We start from the raw sequence: 20,616 nt of genomic DNA, 5'->3' as shown, positions 1-20,616 counted from the left end.
CCCAAGTCACAAAGAAATATCACTAAAGTACAAAATAAAATTATAATTAGGCCTTATTTTATAGTGGAATAAGTATTCAGTCCTCCCAGTGAAAACATGGGCATAAAGCGCAAGATATTTCTACAAACGCTTTGAAAGAAAGTAACATTGCTAGTAACCTAGCATTTTATTCAGGATTAAAGGGTGTGGTGAGCTAAATTATTCCAAGATCCTAAACATAGTAGGAAAGAAATTATGTCATTTTGAGGTGAGGGAAAGTTTTGACTTGTTGACTATATCTATGGCCATGTGGATTGCATCAAAATATTTCGTTTGAAATGTAATGCAGATTTAATTATATTAATTCTTAAACATGAAATACCAACAAAATTAGATTTCTTGTTCTCACATAATAAATTCTTTTTTTTGGTTAAAGATTTATTTATTTGACAGAGAAAGACACAGAGAGAGAGGGAACACAAGCAGGGGAACTGAGAAAGGAAGAAGCAGGCTTCCCACGGAGCAGGGGGCTTGATCCCAGGACCCTGGGATCATGACCTGAGCCGAAGGCAGACGCTTAACGACTGAGCCACCCAGGCACCCCTAACATAGTAAATTCTTGAGAAGAGACTGGAATTCTGGGGTTTTTCTTTCTTTTTTTCCCTCCCTATCTTTTATATAATGTATACATTTCTGTTGGAAAACACTAGAGCAGTTTTTAAGTATATAAGATTAAATGTGAAACTACCCCTTTATCTTTCCAGGCCCTTCCCACTCTTCGTCTCTTTTTCTATGTGTACCATTCTGTACCTATGTAGGTGTATGAATAAATAAATGGAATCACACTATAGGTATGTTATATGACTTGCTTTTTCCCCTTAAGGATATAGCTCAGAGATTTTTTCCATTTTAGTACATTTGTCTCCATGATTCTTTTAACAACTGTATAGTATTTCATATTATGAATACATTACAAGTCATAAAACCATTTCATTACAGATTAACATTTAAGTTGTTTCCAACTTTTTAGTATTAAAAACAAATTAAAAACATTATGCTAAGTGAAATAAGTCAGTCTGAGAAAGACAAATACCATATGATTTCACTCATATGTAGAATTTAGGAAACAAGACAGATAAACATAGGAGAAGGAGGGAAAAAAAGAGAGAGAGAGGGAAGCAAACCATAAGATACTCTTAAGTATCTAGAACAAACAGGGTTGATGGAGGAAGGGAGGTGTGGGATGGGCTAAATGGGTGATGGGTATTAAGGAGGGCACTTGTTATAGTGGAATAAGTATTCAGTCCTCCCAGTGAAAACATGGGCATGGGTGTTACATGTAAATAATGAATCACTAAATTACATGTTACATGTAAATGATGAATCACTAAATTCTACTCCTGAAACCAATATTACACTATATGTTAACTAACTAGAATTTAAATAAAAATTTGGGGAAGAAAACAGTATTACAAAATAATATTTGTATGCTTATCTTTGTATAAACATGTCTTTGGATAGACTCCTATAAATAGAATTTCTGAGTCAAAGAGCTTATATATTGTAAATTTTGAGAAATATGCAAATTATCATTTCAAATGTCTTTATCAGTGAATACTTCCTCCAACAGTGTATGAGGGTATTTGTTTTCCTACAACCTCCAATAATACTGGACATTAATGCTGACTCTCTGCTTAACTCCTGACTGAAAGTAAAAATAATAAAGCTATCTAAGGTTGTAGGGCAACAAAGGAAAAGTAAAAAAAAAAAAAAAAAAATGTGCGTTCCCATTATCTCACCTCTAATATAATAATTTAACAGATAATATCTAAGGCTGAAACAAATAGTTTTTTAAAAAGAAGGAAAAAAAACTCACACAAAATGACTCTAATAACTCCAAGAGGGATCTTTAAGGATCTAATATCTCTCATGTAGAAGAAATAAATAAGGTTTAGCTACTCATTTTTTAAAAAATTTTATTTGAGAGAGAGAGAGAGAGCAAGACAGAGAGAGCATGAGTAGGGTGGGGAGGGGCAAAGGGAGAGGGAAAAGCAAACTTCCCGCTGAGCAGGAAACCCAATGTGGGGCTCGATCCCAGGACCCTGGGATCCTGACCTGAGCCAAAGGCAGACACTTAACCGACTGAGACACCCAGGTGCCCCTGCTATTGAATATTTCTAATGAGTAGGAATCATATTTATTAAATCAATAAAATTTCTACTCTAAAATCCAAAAAATAAAATTATGAAATGTTATACACACACACACGCACAGATTGAAAATCCAAGCAGTAAAGATACAAAATGAAAAATGAAAACCTCAAACCCTTCTCACTCCTTACCCTACTGTACCTTCCCCCCAAAGATAACCACTATAGTCTCTTTACATTGTTTTTACTTAAAAAGTTAACGCATATACAATGTACTTATATAAAAATAGCATACACATTCCTTTTCTATTTACACAAAAGGACTCATAAGTTGTTGTGCACCTTGCTTTTCTTTTTTTTTTTTTTAAATACACCTTGGAGATCTTTCCATATCAATACTTTCAGATACACATGTCCACTGCAGGTCCTTGCTGCCCTACTCACACAGTGTTCTCAATACTCCATGAAGAAAAAATTCCTACTGACCAACCAGAGTACAAAGCAAGTGTGCATGGAAGCTGCCAACCACTGAAGGTACTGCAAAGGATGACAGAAGGAAAGGGCAATCCATAGTTCCTCTTCCTTTCAGTCTTTCCTCACTCACCAGGAAGCCAAAGGTAGAGAATAATGGTAGAATGTGCATATATCAAGAAACAAAATTTTAGAAATTGAATTAGATTTGTGCAGCATTCCCACTATTTTGGTAAGAATGAAATACAAATGTATGTACAGACTATGAAATACAAATTGTGTCATTTTGATAATTATGCATACATGTTAAATGCTCTATTTGCATTTTTAAACTGGCATTGTAAATATGAAAATGTATGGTAAATTCATGCTAAAAACTTAAATTTTTAGTTTTTCTTTGTTCAGAATGACATTAAATAGCAAATAAAAAACAAAAAAACACTATGAAAGTTGAGAAAGAGACCACAGAAGAACGGAAAAAGTTTCTTGTTTTAGTACCTTTTAATGGCACTTTCCTTCTGCTCCTTCAACAAGGGGCTTCATACTTTCATTTTGCACTGAGATCTACAAGTTTTGTTGCTGAGTGTGTTTATAATTCTAAAAACTGAAAGGAAGTTGCAGTGTAGTAGAAAGAGCACAGGAGACTTTCAGTTCTTGCCCTTCAGTAGCATGGCCAATATTGATAATTGTTCTATAACTATTTTCACCTTCTTTCTTGCCAAGAGCACTGCTGTTTTGTTCAGGATAATAATGTGTTTTGTTAAATATTAGTATTTTTAAACAGGACACATTGCAACAAGGAACCAAATGACCCAGGTCTGGCCAATAACATGTAAATTAAAGTTTACAAGATGGGGGCTTGTGAAAAAGGTATTTTCTTGATTAAAAAAAAAAAACAAAAACGGCCTCAGTTGGCAAGTACCTTCTGCCTCACCTTTCTTCCTTTTTTCTGCCTTGAAGATATATGTAATGCCCAGAAATACAGAAGCCATCTTGTGAAAACAGGATGAAAGCTACATGCTAAGAATAGCAAAATAGAAACACAAAAAGCTGCCTACCCCTGAGCTTCTTAGTAAGTGATAAAATAAATCCCTATTCCGGTAAATCACTGTACCCAGGTTTCTGTTAACTGAGCTGATCACAATCAATCTCTAACTAATACCAGCATACTAGATAACGTGAAAACTCTTCCATTATACTTGCTGGGTGAGATACAAAAAAATAGAGCTTAGAAAAAATACAGGGAAATACTTAAGTGGCAGAAATAAAGAAGGAACTGAACACCAGAGCCTGGAGCACACAATATGACCCTGTCTTGAGGAGGGAAGGGTTGGGTGAGGAAAGTGCTGGAATATTTAAACCCATGTAGTAACCAAAGATAAGATTTTGAGCCCCTTGCTGAAAGCAGAAATTGGAAAATACAAGCCCTTCCTCATACTCTCTCCCTACATACATAAGTTAAACTCTGGTAAGTTCTGTACCCTCAGTGGAAAGGTAAATTGGACAAAATTCACCCCTTAGCACACCAAGAGGACAAGGAACCTTTTCTGTCATGGCATGAACTCTGAAAATAGGGGAAAAATGGTCTCCCAAGAGTATTTGTAATCATGATTTGTGCTCCAGCTGGTTAGGTTTTCAAATTTACAATATCTAAATAATCTTGGAACCTCTAAGTCCAGAAAAAAATTCATATAAAAATTGGTCTCTGGCCAGTGATAACCATAAGAATCTGTGATAGAAGCAACATTTAAAAAAAAACAAAAGGGCGCCTGGGTGGCTCAGTTGGTTAAAAAAAAACAAAAAACACTAAAAACGAATTCATTTTTTCAAGACAGAAAAGGAATCATCAGCCTACAAGCAGTGAGTCAACAGACATGACAAAGAACAGAATGCATCTGTATACCATTTATGTAGTTTAAAATACAAACTAGTATCATTTACAGTTTCACAAAAGGATGCGTCTGTATACCATTTATGTAGTTTAAAATATAAACTAGTATCATTTACAGTTTCAAATATAATCAGTGAAAATACAAAACACAATCAATAGTAATCAAGCCAACTTAAGAACAGTGATTAACTCTTCAGAAAGAAAGAGGTAGGGATACAGTGTCAAAAAAAAAAAAAAAGAAAAAAGATGAAGAACTGATCCAGATTCAAGGAGGATGGAGTACCATGACAACTGGGTGCAACACCTGATCGTGGCTTGGATGTTTTTGCTATAAAGATATTATTGGAATAACTGGCAAAACTTGAAAGAGCTTTCTGGCAAAGGATATACAGAAAATTTTTGTACTATTCTTGCAATTTTTTTGTTGGTCTGAAATTGTTTCAATATAAAACAATTATTTTTAAAAAATAAGAAGATGGGTTCCAGTTCAATATGGTGATGTAAGAAGATTCTTAACTCACCTCTTCCCCCAGACATACCAAATCTATAGCTATTTATGGAATAATTTCCTCTGAAGAAAACTTAAAAAGGCTGGCTGAACAACAACTACACATTGGGGAAACAAGAAAAAAGCCACAACAAAGCAGGTAAAAGAGGCTTGGACACAATCTTGCCATAAATTACCATAAACCTCTCCTGAAGTGTGGAGACCTATACTCCGGAAGGAAATTCAAAACCTGGAGCTTGTCCTTGAGGAGCAAAAGGTTTGAACCCATATCCAACATCTCAACTTTTAAGATCTGCACCTGAGAGATGAGCCCCCAAAACATGTAGCTTTGAAAACCAATGGGGTTCATACCACAAGACTGTGGCAATCTAAGAAATGGCTCTCAAAGGGCTCACAAGCTTGGACTCACCCACCCCAGAGCCCAGCTCAGAAGTAGCTGATAGCACTCAGACTTCATGTGAAAGCAGCTCACCTGCTTATATGAAAGCATTAGCCTGAGGGGCAGACATCTAATTTGACACATACACATAAGAGCTTGCTAAAACCCTCTCTGAGGACAGAGACTGGTGGACATCATTGTCACACTCTCCCACTGCCTTGCTCTAGCCAGGCACAATCTCTTTCTTTTTTCTCTTTCTAGTGGGTACCATATTTACATTCTTTCTCTCCCTTGCTAGAGCTAATGAGCACCATCTTCACACTACCCTGTCATACACTAGCACACCAGTAACTCCCAAAAGGTAGTTTTTACACATGTCCGGTGTAAAATCAAGGGGATGCTCCTTGATTGCCTGGCTCTGGAGCCCAAGGGAGCTTGTATTCCTGGGCCTCATGGGGCTGTAATAATCAGAGAGATAGTTCTTGGCAGGATAACACCCCCAAGGCACTGCACATTCAACAGACTGAAGCACATCCCCAGTCCTTCTATGAAAGAGGTTTATTTGCTTATCCTGGAGTTTCAGCCTGAAGGACAGGCTTTAGGTGTGGCACACACCTAGGAGCCTATGGAACTATTCTCATGGAACTAAGCCAATGGATGCCATCTTTGCACTCTCCCTCTACCTTGCTACAGCTTGCCAGCATCTCCCAGAAAAAAAACCTCATATACTTGTCTGGAGTGCCAATTTTTGTGACTAATGCCCAGAGGACACCTCCAGATGGCCTGGCTGAATTAACAGAAGAATATATTCCAAACAAAAGAACAAGATAAAATTTCAGAAAAAACCTTAATGAAGCAGGGGTAAATGATTTATCTGATAAAGAGTTCAAAGGAATGGTCATAAAGATGCTCACCAAACTTGGGAGAAGAATGAATGAACACAGTGAGAACTTCAACAAAGAGATAGAAAATATAAGAAAGTACCAGTGTGGGCGTCTGGGTGGCTCAGTTGGTTAAGCGACTGCCTTCGGCTCAGGGCATGATCCTGGAGTCCCGGGATCGAGTCCCACGTTGGGCTTCCTGCTCAGCGGGGGGTCTGCCTCTCCCTCTGACCCTCCTCCCTCTCATGCTCTCTCTATCTCATTCTCTCTCTCTCTCAAATAAATAAATAAAATCTTTAAGAAAAAAAAAAAAAAGAAAAGAAAGTACCAGTGCGCCTGGATGGCTCAGTCAGTTAAGCAGCTGCCTTTGGCTCAGGTCATGGTCCCAGGGTCCTGGGATCGAGCCCCACATCGGGCTCCCTGCTCGGCGGGAAGCCTGCTTCTCCCTCTCCCACTCCCCCTGCTTGTGTTCCCTCTCTCGCTGTATCTCTCTCTGTCAAATAAATAAATAAAATATTTTTAAAAAAAAGAAAATACAAGAAAGTACCAAACGAAAGTCACAGAGCTTAAGACTACAATAACTGAACTGAAAAACAGGCTAGAGGGGTTCAACAGCAGGCTAGATGAAGGAAGAAAAAGGTTCAGTTAGTCTGAAGACAGGACCATGGACTTCACCCAACCAGAACAGCAAAAAGAAAATATAATGAAAAAAAAAAAAAAAAGAAAGGAAGATAGCTTATGGGACTTATGGAACAACATCAAACAGACTAGAATACTTATTATAGGGATTCCAGAAAGAGGAGAGAGAGAGAAAGGGGTGAAAAATTATTTGAAGAAATAATGCCTGAAAACTTCTTTAACCTGGAGAACTAACCAGATATCCAGATCCAGGAAGCCCAGAAAGTCCCAAATAAGATGAATCCAAGGAGACCCACACTAAAAGACGTTATAATTAAAATGTCAAAAGTCAAACACAAAGAGAGAATCTTAAAAGCCACAAGAGAAAAACAACTTGTTATGTACAAGAGGACCCCTCCCCCATATAACTACAAGCAGATTTTTGTTGTTGTTGTTGTTAAAAACTTTGCAGGCCAGAAGGGAGTGGCATGATTCAAAGTACTGAAAGAAAAAAACTTCCAACCATGAATACATGAACAGTTATCATTCAGAACTGAAGAACAGATAAAGAGTTTTCTAGACAAGCAAAAGCTTAAAAAGTACATCATCACTAAACTGGCTTTACATAAAATGGCAGATGGATTTCTTCAAGCTGAAAAGAAAAGGTGCTAATTAGTAACAAGAAAACATATGAAAGACTACATCTCACAGGAAAGGTAAATATATGGTAAAGGTAATGGATTAAACACTTATAAAAAGAAAAAAGTAAAAATAACTATAACTATAATAATTAGTTAAGGCATACACAGGATAAGAGGATGTAAAATGTGACATCAAATACATAAAACAAGGGGATAGGGAAGTACAGTAAAAATGTAAAACTTTAGAATGCAATCAAACTTAAGTTGTTATCAACTTAAAATAGACTGCTATAGATAGAAGTTGTTATATGTAAGCCTCATGTAACCACAAAGGAAAATCCTATAGTAGATACACAAAAGATAAAGGAATCTAAGCATATCATCAAACTATGAGTAAGAGAGCAAAAGAAGAAAAAAGGAACAAAAGGGAACTACAAAACAGCCCAAAACAATTAACAAAATGTCTTAAGTACATAACTATCAATAATTACTTTAAATGTAAATGGAGTAAATTCTCCAACTACAAGACATAGAATCGCTAAATGGTAAGAAAACAAGACCCATTTTTTATGCTGCCTACAAAAGACTTCCAATGTAAGGACACATAAAGACTGGAAGTGAAAGGATGAAAAGGGATTCTATGCAAATGAAAACCAAAAAACAAACAAACAAACAAACAAACAAACTGGGATAGCTATATTTATATCAGACAAACTAGATTTTAAAATAAAGACTATAATAGGAGACAAAGGGCATTACATAATGACAAAGGGGCAATCCAACAAGAGAATTTAATATTTATAAATATTCATGCATCCAGTATATATATAGGCGCACCTAAATATATAAAGCAAATACAAATAGACCTAAAAGGAGAAACAGACAGCAATACAATATAGTTGGAGACTATATTACCCCATTTACATCAGTGGATAGATAATCCAGACAGAAAATCAATAAGAAATATTGGCCTTAAATGACACATTAGACTGGAAGAACTTAACAGATTTATATAGAACATTCCACCCCAAAACAACAGAACACACATTCTTCTCAAGTAGACATGGAACATTCTCCAGGATGGATCATATATTAGGCCAAAAAATAAGTCTTAATAAGTTTATGAAAACTGAAATTATATCAAGTATCTTTTCTGAACACAATAGTATGAAACTAAAAATCAATTACAAAAAGAATAGTCAAAGCAATCTTGATAAGGAAGAACAAAGCTGGAGGCAATGCTGATTTCAAACTGTATTACAAAGCTATAGTAATCAAAACAATATAGTACTGTCAAAAAACAAACACATAGATCAACAGAACAGAATAGACAGCTTAGAAATAAACCCACACATATATGTTCTATTAATTTATGACAAAGAAGCCAAGAACAATGGGGAAAGGATAGTCTTTTCAATAAATGGTGATAGTAAAATTGGACAGCCACATGCAATAGAATGAAACTGGACTGCTATATTACACCACACACAAAAATTAACTCAAATGGATTAAAGACTTATGTATAAACCATAAACTGAAACCATAAAACTCCCAGAAGAAAACATAGGCAGTAAACTCCTTGACATAGATCTTGGTGATGATTTTTTTTAACCTGACACCAAAAGCAACAAAAGCAAAAATAAACAAGTGGGACTATATCAAACTTAAAAAGCTTCTACATAGCAAGGAAAACAACAAAATGTAAAGGCAACCTACTGAATGGGAGAAAATATTTGCAAGTCATATGTCTGATAAGGGGTTAAAATCCAAAATACATAAAGAAGTCATACAATTCAATAGCAAAAAAAAAAATCCAATTAAAAAGTGGGCAGAAAATCTGAGGAGACATTTTTCCAAAGAACATATTCGGATGGCCAACAGGTACATGAAAATATGCTCAACATCATTAATCATCAGGGAAATGCAAACCAAAACCACCACTTCACACCTGTTAGAATGGCTATTTTCTTTTTTTTTTTTTTTTAAGATTTTATTTATTTATTTGACACAGAGAGACAGTGAGAGAGGGAACACAAGCAGGGGGAGTGGGAGAGTGAGAGGCAGGCTTCCTGCCGAGCAGGGAGCCCGACGCGGGGCTCGATCCCAGGACCCTGGGATCATGACCTGAGCTGAAGGCAGATGCTTAACGACTGGAGCCACCCAGGCGCCCCTAGAATGGCTATTTTCAAAAGTCAGGAAATAAGTGTTGGCGAGGATATGGAGAAAAGAGAATCATTATGCACTGATGGTGCAAATGTAAATTGGTGCAGCTACCTGGAAAACAGTATGGAGATTCTCCAAAAATTAAAAAAAGAACTTTATGTGATACAGCAATTCCACTCCTGGGCATTTACCTAAAAAAACTGAAAGCACTAACTCAAAAAGATTTCTGCACCCCCATATTCCTTCATTATAGTATTATTTATAAGAGCCAAGATATGGAAATAACCTAAGTGTCCATCAGTGGATGAATGGATAAAGAAAATATGATATGTGGTAAATGTAAACATATACAGTGGAGTATTATTCAGCCATAAAGAGAATAAAATCTTGCTATTTGTGAAAACATGGGTGGACTTAGTATGCTAAGTGAAATAGACAGAGAAAGACAAATACCATATGATATCACTTATCTGTGAAATCTAAAACAACAATAATAACTACAAACCCAAGTTCACAGATACAGAGAACTGATTGGTGGTTGCCATAGGGAGCTCGGGGGAAGAAACAGGTGAAAGGGGCCAAAAGATACAAACTTCAAGTTATAAAATAAATAAGTAATGGGGATGTAATGTACAACATGGTGACTATAGTTAAAAATACTATATTGTATATTTGAAAGTTGCAAAGAGAATAGTTCTTAAAAGTTGTCACAAGAAAAAAAATTTTTGTAACTGATTCAACATAGTGAATCATTATGTTGTACACTTGAAACTAATATAATGTGGTATGTCAATTATACCTCAATTTAAAAAAAAAAGGAAGATGAAGATGAGAAATAGTTCAGCGAAAAAATTGTCAGGACTTGATCAATTGCGTGTGAGAAATAAGAGTAAATAATCACAGGGGACTCAGATTTTTAGCTTAGGTGATTTGGTGCATATAATTCAATTTACCATTACAGGAAACCCAAGAAGAAAACCAACTTTTAAGAAAAGCAAACTAGGGACACCTGGGTGGCTCAGTCGGCTAAGAGACTGCCTTCGGCTCAGGTCATAATCCCGGGATCCTGGGATGGAGCCCCATGTGGGCCCCCTGCTCACCAGGGGAGCCTGCTTTTCCCTCTCCCTCTGCCCCTGCTCGTGTGCTCTTTCTCTCTCTCTCTCGCTCACTCTGTCTCTTAAATAAATAAATAAAATCTTTAAAAAAAGAAACAAAAAAAAGCAAACTAAACAGGCTCAGCACTGGAAATATTCAATCTGTAGCTGGACATTTAGATTGGAGAGGAGGGGCCACAAAAGAACTGTATACATCTTCATTTGATTACTTCATTCATTTAACAAATTGAGAATCCACTATGTTGCCAGGAATGTAGACCATAAAACTATAAGAATGAATAAGAAATGGCTGCTGCCCTTGAGGGACCCAATCCAGTAAGAGAAAGGGAATCTGGGGCACCTGGGTGGTTCAGCCATTAAGTGTCTGCCTTTAGCTCAGGTCATGATCCCAGAGTCCTGGGATCAAGTCCCGCATCAGGCTCCCTGCTCCACGGGAAACCTGCTTCTCCCTCTCCCTCTCTCTCTCTGTCTCTCATGAATAAATAAATAAATGAAATAATTTTTTAAAAAAGAGAGAAAGGGAATCTGCCTATAAGCAGAGACTGGGGAGCAAGTTTTCAGAGGATGATGGGTTCATTCTCAACCTAGGGCACACATTAGAATCACCTGGAGGAGCTTCTAAACATCCCAATGCCTGGTCCACACTCTGGGGGTGGGGCTGAGACATCGGTGGTTGCTTAAACTTTCCAGGTGATGCCAATGCACAGCCAAGATTAAGCGAGCAGTTCCTTGACTCAGAAGAGAATACCTGGGATACCTCTTCCTTTGAAGCATTTGGCAATAACGATGGGTGTGCAGGGTGGGTGGAAAGGACAAAAGGTGGAAATATGGGAATTTGATTGAAGGAACTCCTGCCATATAGCTTGATGAGAGTTTTTTTTATAGTTTCTCTGTTAAGAAAAAGTATCAAAGGCTGAGAATAAGGACATATGAGAATAAAGCAGGCATCTTAAAGGAAGTGGCAAAGTTACACAGTAGGGTCTGCAGAAGTATGAGGAGTTCATTAGGAAGAAGTAAAAGCACTTCTAAGCAATTATAAAGGTATAAAGGTTCAATGGAAATGGGCAATCATGCATTGGTAGTAGCATCCATCTACAAGGTTGTGTCATTTTCCCTAAAAATGCTTGGCAGTTTGAGAGCATGAACAGAGAAAACATTCATTTGGGAATGTAGGTTGATGGGTCAGAAGGATAGAGGGAACTGAGAGTGCTGGTGAGAGTTAAAAATCGGAAGAACAATAATGAGGCATGGGCCTGCAGGCTTTGATGATAGTAAGAACACACTAAATGAGCAAAGGAATGAGAGAGATCAAATGAGGGAATTTGGGTCAAAATGAGATTTCTAAATTTAAAATATCAAGACAGCAGAGTACAGGGTGAGTTATGGTAACAGAATCTTAATTGGTCTTCCTATCTGTCTTTGCCCTTCCCCAGTTCATTATCCACACTACCCAAAAATGTTCTAAATTAAAAGTCTGATCATCTCTCCTCACCCTCAAACTTCAATCTTCCAGATGAAATCAATCAAAAGCCAGCCACAAGTCTTAATTATCACCTCTATTATCCTGTTAGCTAATACCCCGTTCCTCTCACTCTCCCCCATCTTTTTCTTAATTTTTTTTAAGATTTATTTATTTATTTAAGAGAGAGAGAGCGCACATGGAAGTGGAGGGGGGAGGGGCGAAGGGAGAGAGAATTCCAAGCAAACTCCCCGCTGAGCGCAGAGCCTGACACAGGGCAGGGCTTGATCTCACGACCCTGAGATCATGAGCTGAGCCAAAACCGTGAATCTCATGCTCAACCAACTGAGCCACCCAGGTGCCCCTCTTGCCCAATCTTACATACAAACTTGTATAACGTTTTCACATTGTGTTTTACTTTACAAATCTGTTTCCTCCACTAGATTATGAGTTCCTTGAAAGTTGGAACCAAGTTTTAATCATCTTTTAATCCATATTTCAACAGCCTTCCTGATATATTCGACTCTGGCATTTCTTGTTTACTTACCTGTAATGATGGTTTCTTTGGGGAAATTCTTTCTTTCCCTTTTCAAATTTTTATTTAAAGTCTAGTTAGGTAATATATAGTGTAATATTGGTTTCAGGAATAGAATTTAGTGATTCATCACTTACATATAAAACCCAGTGTTCATCATAACAAGTGCCCTCCTTAATCCCCATCACCCATTTAGCCCATCCTCCACCCACCTCCCTCCGTCAACTTTGTTCTCCATCATTAAGAGACTCTTGTGGTTTGCTTCCCACTTTTTTTTTTCTTCCCATATGTTCATCTGTTTTGTTTCTTAAATTCCACATATGGTATTTGTCTTTCTCTGACTGACTTACTTTTAGCTTAGCTTAATACACTCTAGCTCTACCCACATCACTGCAAATGGCAAGATTTCTTTTTTTTTTTTTTAAGATTTTATTTATTTGACACAGAGAGTGAGAGAGGGAACACAAGCAGGGGGAATGGGAGAGGGAGAAGCAGGCTTCCCATGGAGCAGGGAGCCCGATGCGGGGCTTGATCCCAGGATCCTGGGATCATGACCTGAGCCGAAGGCAGACACTTAACGACTGAGCCACCCAGGTGCCCCAAGATTTCATTCTTTATGAAGGCTGCATAATATTCCACTGTGTGTATATGTGTATATATATATATATATCTATCTCACATCTTCATCCATTCATTAGTCAATGGGACATCTGGGCTCTTCCTACAGTTTAGTTATTATTGATAATGCTGCTATAAACATCAGGGTGGGGGCACCTCGGTGGCTCAGCTGGTTGGGCAACCAGCTCTTGGTTTCAGCTCAGGTCATGATCTCAGGGTTATGAGACCGAGCCCTGCATCAGGCTCACTGTGGAGTCTGCTTGTCCCTCTCCCTCCCCTTCTGCCCTTAGCACTGGTGCGCCATGCTCGCTCGCTCTCTCTCTCTCTCTCTCTCCCGCCCTCAAATAAATAAAATCTTCCCAAATATTCAGGGTGCATGTACCCCTTTGAATCTGTAGTTTTGAATCCTTTGGATAAATACCTAGTAGTGCAGTTGCTGGGTCATAGGGTAGTTTTATTTTTAACTTTTTGAGGAACCTCCATACTATTTTCCAGACTTGCTGCACCAGTTTGCATTCCCACCAACAGTATAAGAGGGTGGGGAAAACTCTTTAGGCTACTTGCCCATTTTTGTGGAGGTTTATTTAGTTAAAACTGGATCGATAATATCATCTATAAATACACTTAACCAGCCACACTGTATTATGTTACCATATGCTGATGCAAATAATTAAAGGAAATTACTAATTTCAACTCTTGAAGTTGTGAAATTCCCATTCTTCCCTTAGGATATCTCATTTACTATCTGTGACATGTGTCTAAATGTTAAAGTGCAAAGTAAGGACACCAGGGTCAATCCATACTTTTGAAAAAATTAATGAAACAAATTTTTCCTATTTGTTAGATAAAATACAAACCAAACTTATAATATTTTTTCTGCACTCCAGTGGGTCATATTGCATACCCCAATGAAGTACATATTCCACCACTTTAGATGTCATTGGTCTAGACATGAGGTAATGAACACCTTGTCAGCCACCAACAAAAAAAAACAAAAAAAAAATTAAAATGCATATCATACTACCTACAAAACCATTTTTATAAAGGTTTTATTTTTTTTAAGCTAAAAATTTGGGGGAAGATTTCAGGTATTCAGCACTTTGTATGATCTTAAAAATATTGCTTTCATAATACTTTGTATTGGAATAAGAAGTTAGTATAGGGGACAGAAAAAGAAAGCATTAAAAGGTGATCTAGAACGCTTACAGGAAGACCAAACCTCCAAATTAGAATTCAGGTTACTAGGTACAGGCTGGAAATGAACATTTAAAAGCACTCTGGATTCCTCCTTGGCATTTCATCACACTTTACTTATTCAACTTCTGTCTTACCAGATTAGTTATAAAATCCCATGAGAGCAAGGGCTGTTCTGTCTTGTTGCCTGCCAGCCACAAGAATATTACCATGTGGCACACAGTAGATGTCCAAAAAATATTTACTGAATGAATGCATGAAAGAATGAAGTGGTATAATTGAAGTCATGATTAAGAAACTAATCAAAGAAAAGAGAACTAAAAAAAAGTGCTAAACATTGAACTTAAGGAATACCTACAGTAAAGCCATCAGAAGTGCCAGCAGAATAGAATGGACAAGTCCAGGAGGTAGAGGGCAAACCAGGAAATAATAAGGGCCTATAAAGGTGTGCATCATTGGGAAGGTGGAGAATAGAGTCCTGTGGAAGTCTGAGAAAAAGCCAATGAGTTTATCAAGAAGATAACTGGCAACCTCAAGAATGCTATTTAGGTGTAGTTATAGCAATGGAAGTCAACTGCATTGAAACAGGCAGGAAATGGATAGTAAGAGAATAGAGGCAATACACGAGTCTTATGATTTTGTCAGTGAAACCAGAGAAACAGTATTATAGCTCTAAAGGACTCAACAAGTTAGAAGTTTTTTTTTTTTTTCAAGTTAGGAAGATCTACATGTTTGAGGAAGAGGATTCAGAGTTTTTTCTATTAATGGTGGGCACAGTTTTGTGATCCTAAAATGGAATGAACATAGATTACAGCAAATACACTTATTGTGAAGACAGATGTCCAGAAAGAGAGAAAGTGCTTTTCCACATAAAAATCTAAAATGGACAATAAATGAAAAACAAGATTCCTGATTACATATTTCCTTTTTTCATATTTCTGGGAAAACAGGTTGAGATGAAAGATACACGGAGTAGTTTTGGTCTTGGAGACTCATTCTTTTGGAGTTACCTTAGAAAGAAGTGGTTGTTTCTGTCACCACCACAAAAAAATAAAAGAACACAAACATTTATACGTATCGGCTATTCTTTTTGTCTTTAGGAACGAATCTTTCAGCCTTTAACAACAGCTACTGCTTCTGTGACCGCTTCAGTAAAACATTAAAGCACAAACATGAGCTCATTTCATTGCCTGCTGGGCCTGCATTTTCCCAGCCCTAATGTAACGAAAGGACAGTGACAAAAAATAACATGGAGTGTTTTCTTATTCTTGAAATACTGTCTCTCCCTCTGTGCTATGTCCTGTTTTAACGTAATTCAAACATAGGTTGGCATCATGAAAGATGCTTAGGAAGTTACTTGGAATCATGGGCTCTTGAACAGATTTCACATCATATTCTCATTTATTAAAATTCCCCAGGCTGAATGTTAAGGGTGAAGAGTTATTCTATCTCACTCACCATTTTATACTTCTTTGCGTCCTCCACCCGGCACTGTGTGTCCCCCGTCACCGCACTTTGCACACAGTAGGCATCTCATGTCCCTCCCGTAATCCAGCGTGGGCCTGCTGCCTTGAAACAGTCACAAAGTCCCTTCAGCAGCAAATAGTTAACAGAGCTTGAGGTGGGGGTGGAGATGTCCCCGAAGGCTGTCAAGTAACCGAACTGAGAGCTCCTTGAGGCCAGGGACAGTCTTGTTCAGCATGGTATCTCAGCACCTGATTCAGTCCTGGTACACAGAAGATTCTCAGTAATGCTGAATGAGCAACAGACTCGGTGGGAACTGTAAGTTCAACCCTATTCTAATAGCAAACGTTCGCCGAGTGCCACCAGGCGTCCGGGATAAGCGGGGCGCTTGTGCTACAAGATGACAGGGAGCTGTTGGTTCTAATTTCACAGATGGTGTAATTCTATACTACCATTTTCAAATTTTCTCTTAAAACAAAAAGGGGGATTTGGGTTGTGTCTGCTTTTAGTTTTCAGGGGCTTAAATGCAAACCTACAGCAGCTCTACGACCCCGAGGCTCCCTTCTCGGGGGTAACGTGACCCTCCCTACTGGGCGGCTGGCCGAGCTTCCGGCGCGCCCAGCGACTGCGCCGCGGCGATCCAGAAGGGGTCGCTGCTCCCGCGATAACCTCTGAAAAGGCTCCACCCCGCGGCCCGCGCCGGCTCCCTCCGTCCGAGACCCCACCCCACACGGCGGATTACCAGTCGGCCAGTGTCCGACACGCCCACCGCGGCTAGTGCCGACGCTAACGCCCCACTCCCGGCGGAGCAGGCCCTGCGTCTCGGCCGCCGCCGCCGCCGCCTGGGCGCGCGGCCCGCCCCGAAGCGCTCGTTCTCTCCCTTCGCCCCACCCTCTCGCTTCCCCTTCACGGAAACGACAGCTGCGGCGGCGGAGCTGGCGCCGCCTCCCTCCACCTACCACGTCTGCCCCCGCCACTCTCGCCCGGCGCCCCAGCCCGGCCGCGCCGCCTCCCCGCTAGGTCAGCCGGCAGCTCCGCCCGGCTGCCGCCCAGGATGAACATCATGGACTTCAACGTGAAGAAGCTGGCGGCCGACGCGGGAACCTTCCTCAGTCGCGCAGTGCAGGTACCGCGGTAGGGCGTGGGGGCAGGGCCGGCGGCGCCCGAGAGGGCCAAGGAGGGGCCGCCCGAGGCGGCGGCGCTCTCCGCACCCGGCTGCACCGACTGGCTGGCGGGCCTGCGGCCGGAGGCCTGGCTGATGGGCGCGGCCTGGTGCCCCTCCGGGGCCGGCGGCCGTTTTCTTCCCACCTCCAGTTCAACCGCCGCTTCCCCGGAAGCGAGGCGGGGTGGGGACGCTGCCGGGAGCTCCCCCGGCCCTGAAGGACACCTCGAGTTCGGCCGCGGGCCGAGACACAGCACCGCCCGCCTCTCTGGCCCCACGACGACGGTGCTGGCGTGGCCGCCCTCCTGGGGCGGGCGAGGGCCCTGCGAGTCCCGCGCGGCAACCGAGACGCAGACCTTTCTTGCACCACCCCCACCCTTTCCTTTCGTCTCCCTCACTCTCCCCGCGGAGTCCAAGAGGGAAGTTTCTTTTTCCTGCCCCCGAACCCAAAGAGCTGCCAACACAGTTCCTTCCAGCCCCCTCTCTCTCTCTCCCTGAAAGGACGGTCGCTGGGCTTAGGCAGTCCGCGGTGAAATGGAGATCACCCGTTGGCGTCCTTCTCCGCCAAGGCCTTGGGAGGCCTGGAGTTTGGGGGTTCCCACTCAGCTCAAAATGGGAAGCGCCGGCAGTAGGGCTTGGAGAGGGGGGAGGGGGCGACTCGTGTTCTGCCTGTTGTCAGAGTTTTGTGTTTCAAATACACTTTAAGGGGGAAACGTAGCGCTCTCGCGGCATTCCACAAAGAAGTACAGTCTAGGGAACTTGGACGGTTTTCCACAGTCATCACCCACATTATGCCAACTCAGTTAAAGCTATGAGCAGATGTAAATTTCACCACAACAAGAGTTATAAACAATCTGGTGTTAATGGCATAGTCACAGTAGCAACAACATTCTCTTTTGTAAAGAGAAAACAAAAATAGTTTTCTGATATGCATACCGAACTGATACTGAAATGTAAATCAGTTGTCCTGCCTTTACTATACTTGTCTCCTTTACCGCAATTTTATTGGTATAGTTGATCTTACATTGCACTGCTCTTGGCAAAAGAATGGTAGAACTAGAGCAAGGTAATAGCAGCCTATATTGTGAAAAGACCGTCAAACGTTTGCAAGGCATTTGACAGATTAACTACTATCCTTTCTGTAATTTTGCCAGATAGATATTATTAACTCCTTTTATATATAAGGAAGTAGCCTTAGAGAGGTTAAGAAACTTGATTAACTTGCATGGCTAGTAAATAGCCAGGTGCTGTCTGATCTACATTGCAAGCTGCTTCTCTCTTCCAGGGTAGGCATTGTAGATATAGAATAACAGAATGTGGGGCGCCTGGGTGGCTCAGTCGGTTAAGCGTCTGCCTTCGGCTCAGGTCATGATCCCAGGGTCCTGGGATCAAGCCCCACATCGGGCTCCTTGCTTAGTGGGAAGCCTGCTTCTCCCTCTCCCACTCCCCCTGCTTGTGTTCCCTCTCTCGCTGTGTCTCTCTCTATCAAATAAATAAAATCTTTAAAAAAAAAAAAAAAAGAATAACAGAATGTTACAGGCTAGAGAGACCTTAAAGATCATCTAGTACTACAGTCTGAGCATTTCAATAATACTTAAGCAGATAGCACTTACAGCATGGGAAATTCCTTCTAGGTCTTGATTCTCAGTTCCATAATCTGCATAGTGAGTAATAAGCTAGCTGCCTTAACCCTCATCTCCCTATTCTCCATGAAAATATAAGCTATATTGTAAAGACATTGAGCTGTATGGTTAAAATAATTTCTTGATTTAAATTAACCTACTTTTAATAGCTCAAAGATGGGGAGCAAGAAGAATGAGTGCCTGAAGGTCTGAAATGAATTTGATTTGTGAGACTTAAAGTTAACTGAAAAGAGGCCTTTGGTGTTTTATTGCTGATTCCCAATGATTTTGTTTGCTGAGTGGAGATTTGACATTATAATGACACTTTTAAAGACAGGTATGTTTTCAGGTACATAATCCACGGTGCTTAAATAGGACAGACACATGTACTAGAATTTGATTTAAATTGTCAATAGACTTGATATAAAAAATCTAGCAAAGTTCTCAAAAGAGTACCCTAGATGAATTTTAATTACTCATTGTTTCAGATTCTTTAGTTTTTAAAGTCTGCCCTAATCTCTTGAGCTATCAAATAATTTTCGGTATTAAATACTTTCATGCCTACTCCGTGTCTGCCTTACACTGTTTTGGACACTGGTGATACAGCAGTGAATAAATTAACAAAATATCTGCCCTCCTGGAGCTTATAATCTAACAGTAAATACATCAGGTGATGGAGAAAAAGGCCAGAGGTAATAAGTAAATGGCGGGGGTGGCAGTTTTTGCCATGTTGTATAGACATAATGATCATGGCAAGCCTTTCCAATAGGATCAAATTCCAAAAGACCTCAAGGAAGTGACAGTTCCAGTTTTTTGGAGGAAAAGCAATTTAGGCAGAAGGAACAAGTGCAAAGACTGAGGTTCTGGGGTACTAAGGACATCAGTTAGGGAGCTGTAGCCATAGGATAGGCAAAAAGTGATATAACTTAGGTGAAAGTGATAGCAGGGAAGGTTCAGAATCTGTTCAGTATTGCTTCCCAGATTGGCTCTAGGGTAGGAAGGAGGAAAGATGAGTTACGGATGGCTATAAGGTTTTGGCTTGAGCCATTTACTGAAGAAGGGAAAAATTTCAGGAGGAACAGACTTCAGTATGTCTTTTTATATTAAGTCTGTATCTGTTAGAAATAGATTTCGAAATATTTATGTATAAACTATATCATGTCTGAGGATTGCTTTAAAATATTCCAGAAGAGAGAAAAGGGGAGTAGTTGAAACATTGACGGAATGTTGACAGTTACGAAGCTGAGTTTCATTATACTATCAGACTTTTGAATGTTTTGACATTTTGCACAGTACTGTTGGGTTTTTTTTTTTTTCCATTATGTAAGGAAAAAAAATAATTCCAAAATGTAACACGTGAAATTTGGAATGTTGTTTGGTAATTTTCAACAAAAACATTGCTTTGTCATTTTAGTATTTAGTCAATAACTGAATTCCCAGGCTAAATTGCGTTGACATCAGTATAGTGTCAAGTGCCAAGTTTCACGCTAAGAATAGGGTAAGAACTATGCCAGTTACTCATTATAAGCAATAAGAACAGTAGGAATGGAATTTAGCTTTCACATTTCTAAATAATAATTTCTATTCAAATCAAATTATACCTTAAGGAATAGACCATTCTTTGGGTGGCCAACTGCCATATCTTTTTTCATTTTACTTAAAAATTTTTATGTTATTACGTTAACAAGTAAACACTCCCTGTTTTAAAAAAGAAAAACTATTGGGGCGCCTGGGTGGCTCAGTCGTTAAGCGTCTGCCTTCGGCTCA

The 20,616-nt window shown here is 39.7% G+C and overlaps 2 protein-coding genes across 3 annotated transcripts in view; one reads left to right on the top strand and one right to left on the bottom strand.

The window, feature by feature from the left end:
- Positions 1 to 16,800, bottom strand: part of ODF2L (outer dense fiber of sperm tails 2 like) — a 282,358-nt gene extending 265,558 nt beyond the window's left edge. Inside the window, exon 1 of the mRNA XM_035018119.1 lies at positions 16,060 to 16,800. The gene's annotated coding sequence lies outside the window, so the exon portion shown is untranslated. The remainder of the gene's footprint in view (positions 1 to 16,059) is intronic.
- Positions 16,801 to 17,008: 208 nt separating this feature from the next.
- SH3GLB1 (SH3 domain containing GRB2 like, endophilin B1) overlaps positions 17,009 to 20,616 on the top strand; it is a 35,608-nt gene continuing 32,000 nt past the window's right edge. Inside the window, exon 1 of one of the 2 annotated variants that reach the window (XM_035018123.1) lies at positions 17,009 to 17,191. In XM_035018123.1, the coding sequence (XP_034874014.1) occupies positions 17,120 to 17,191 (72 nt within the window). In that variant the 5' untranslated portion in view covers positions 17,009 to 17,119. The remainder of the gene's footprint in view (positions 17,192 to 20,616) is intronic. The other variant, XM_035018121.1, reaches the window with a different exon arrangement.

This window comes from Mirounga leonina, unplaced genomic scaffold, assembly GCF_011800145.1.
Source record: "Mirounga leonina isolate KUSES-001 unplaced genomic scaffold, KU_Mleo_1.0 Mir_173, whole genome shotgun sequence".
Taxonomy (NCBI): Eukaryota; Metazoa; Chordata; class Mammalia; order Carnivora; family Phocidae; genus Mirounga; species Mirounga leonina.
The sequence above is the reverse complement of the archived record's forward strand: the minus strand, read 5'-3'. Positions and strand labels throughout refer to the sequence as shown.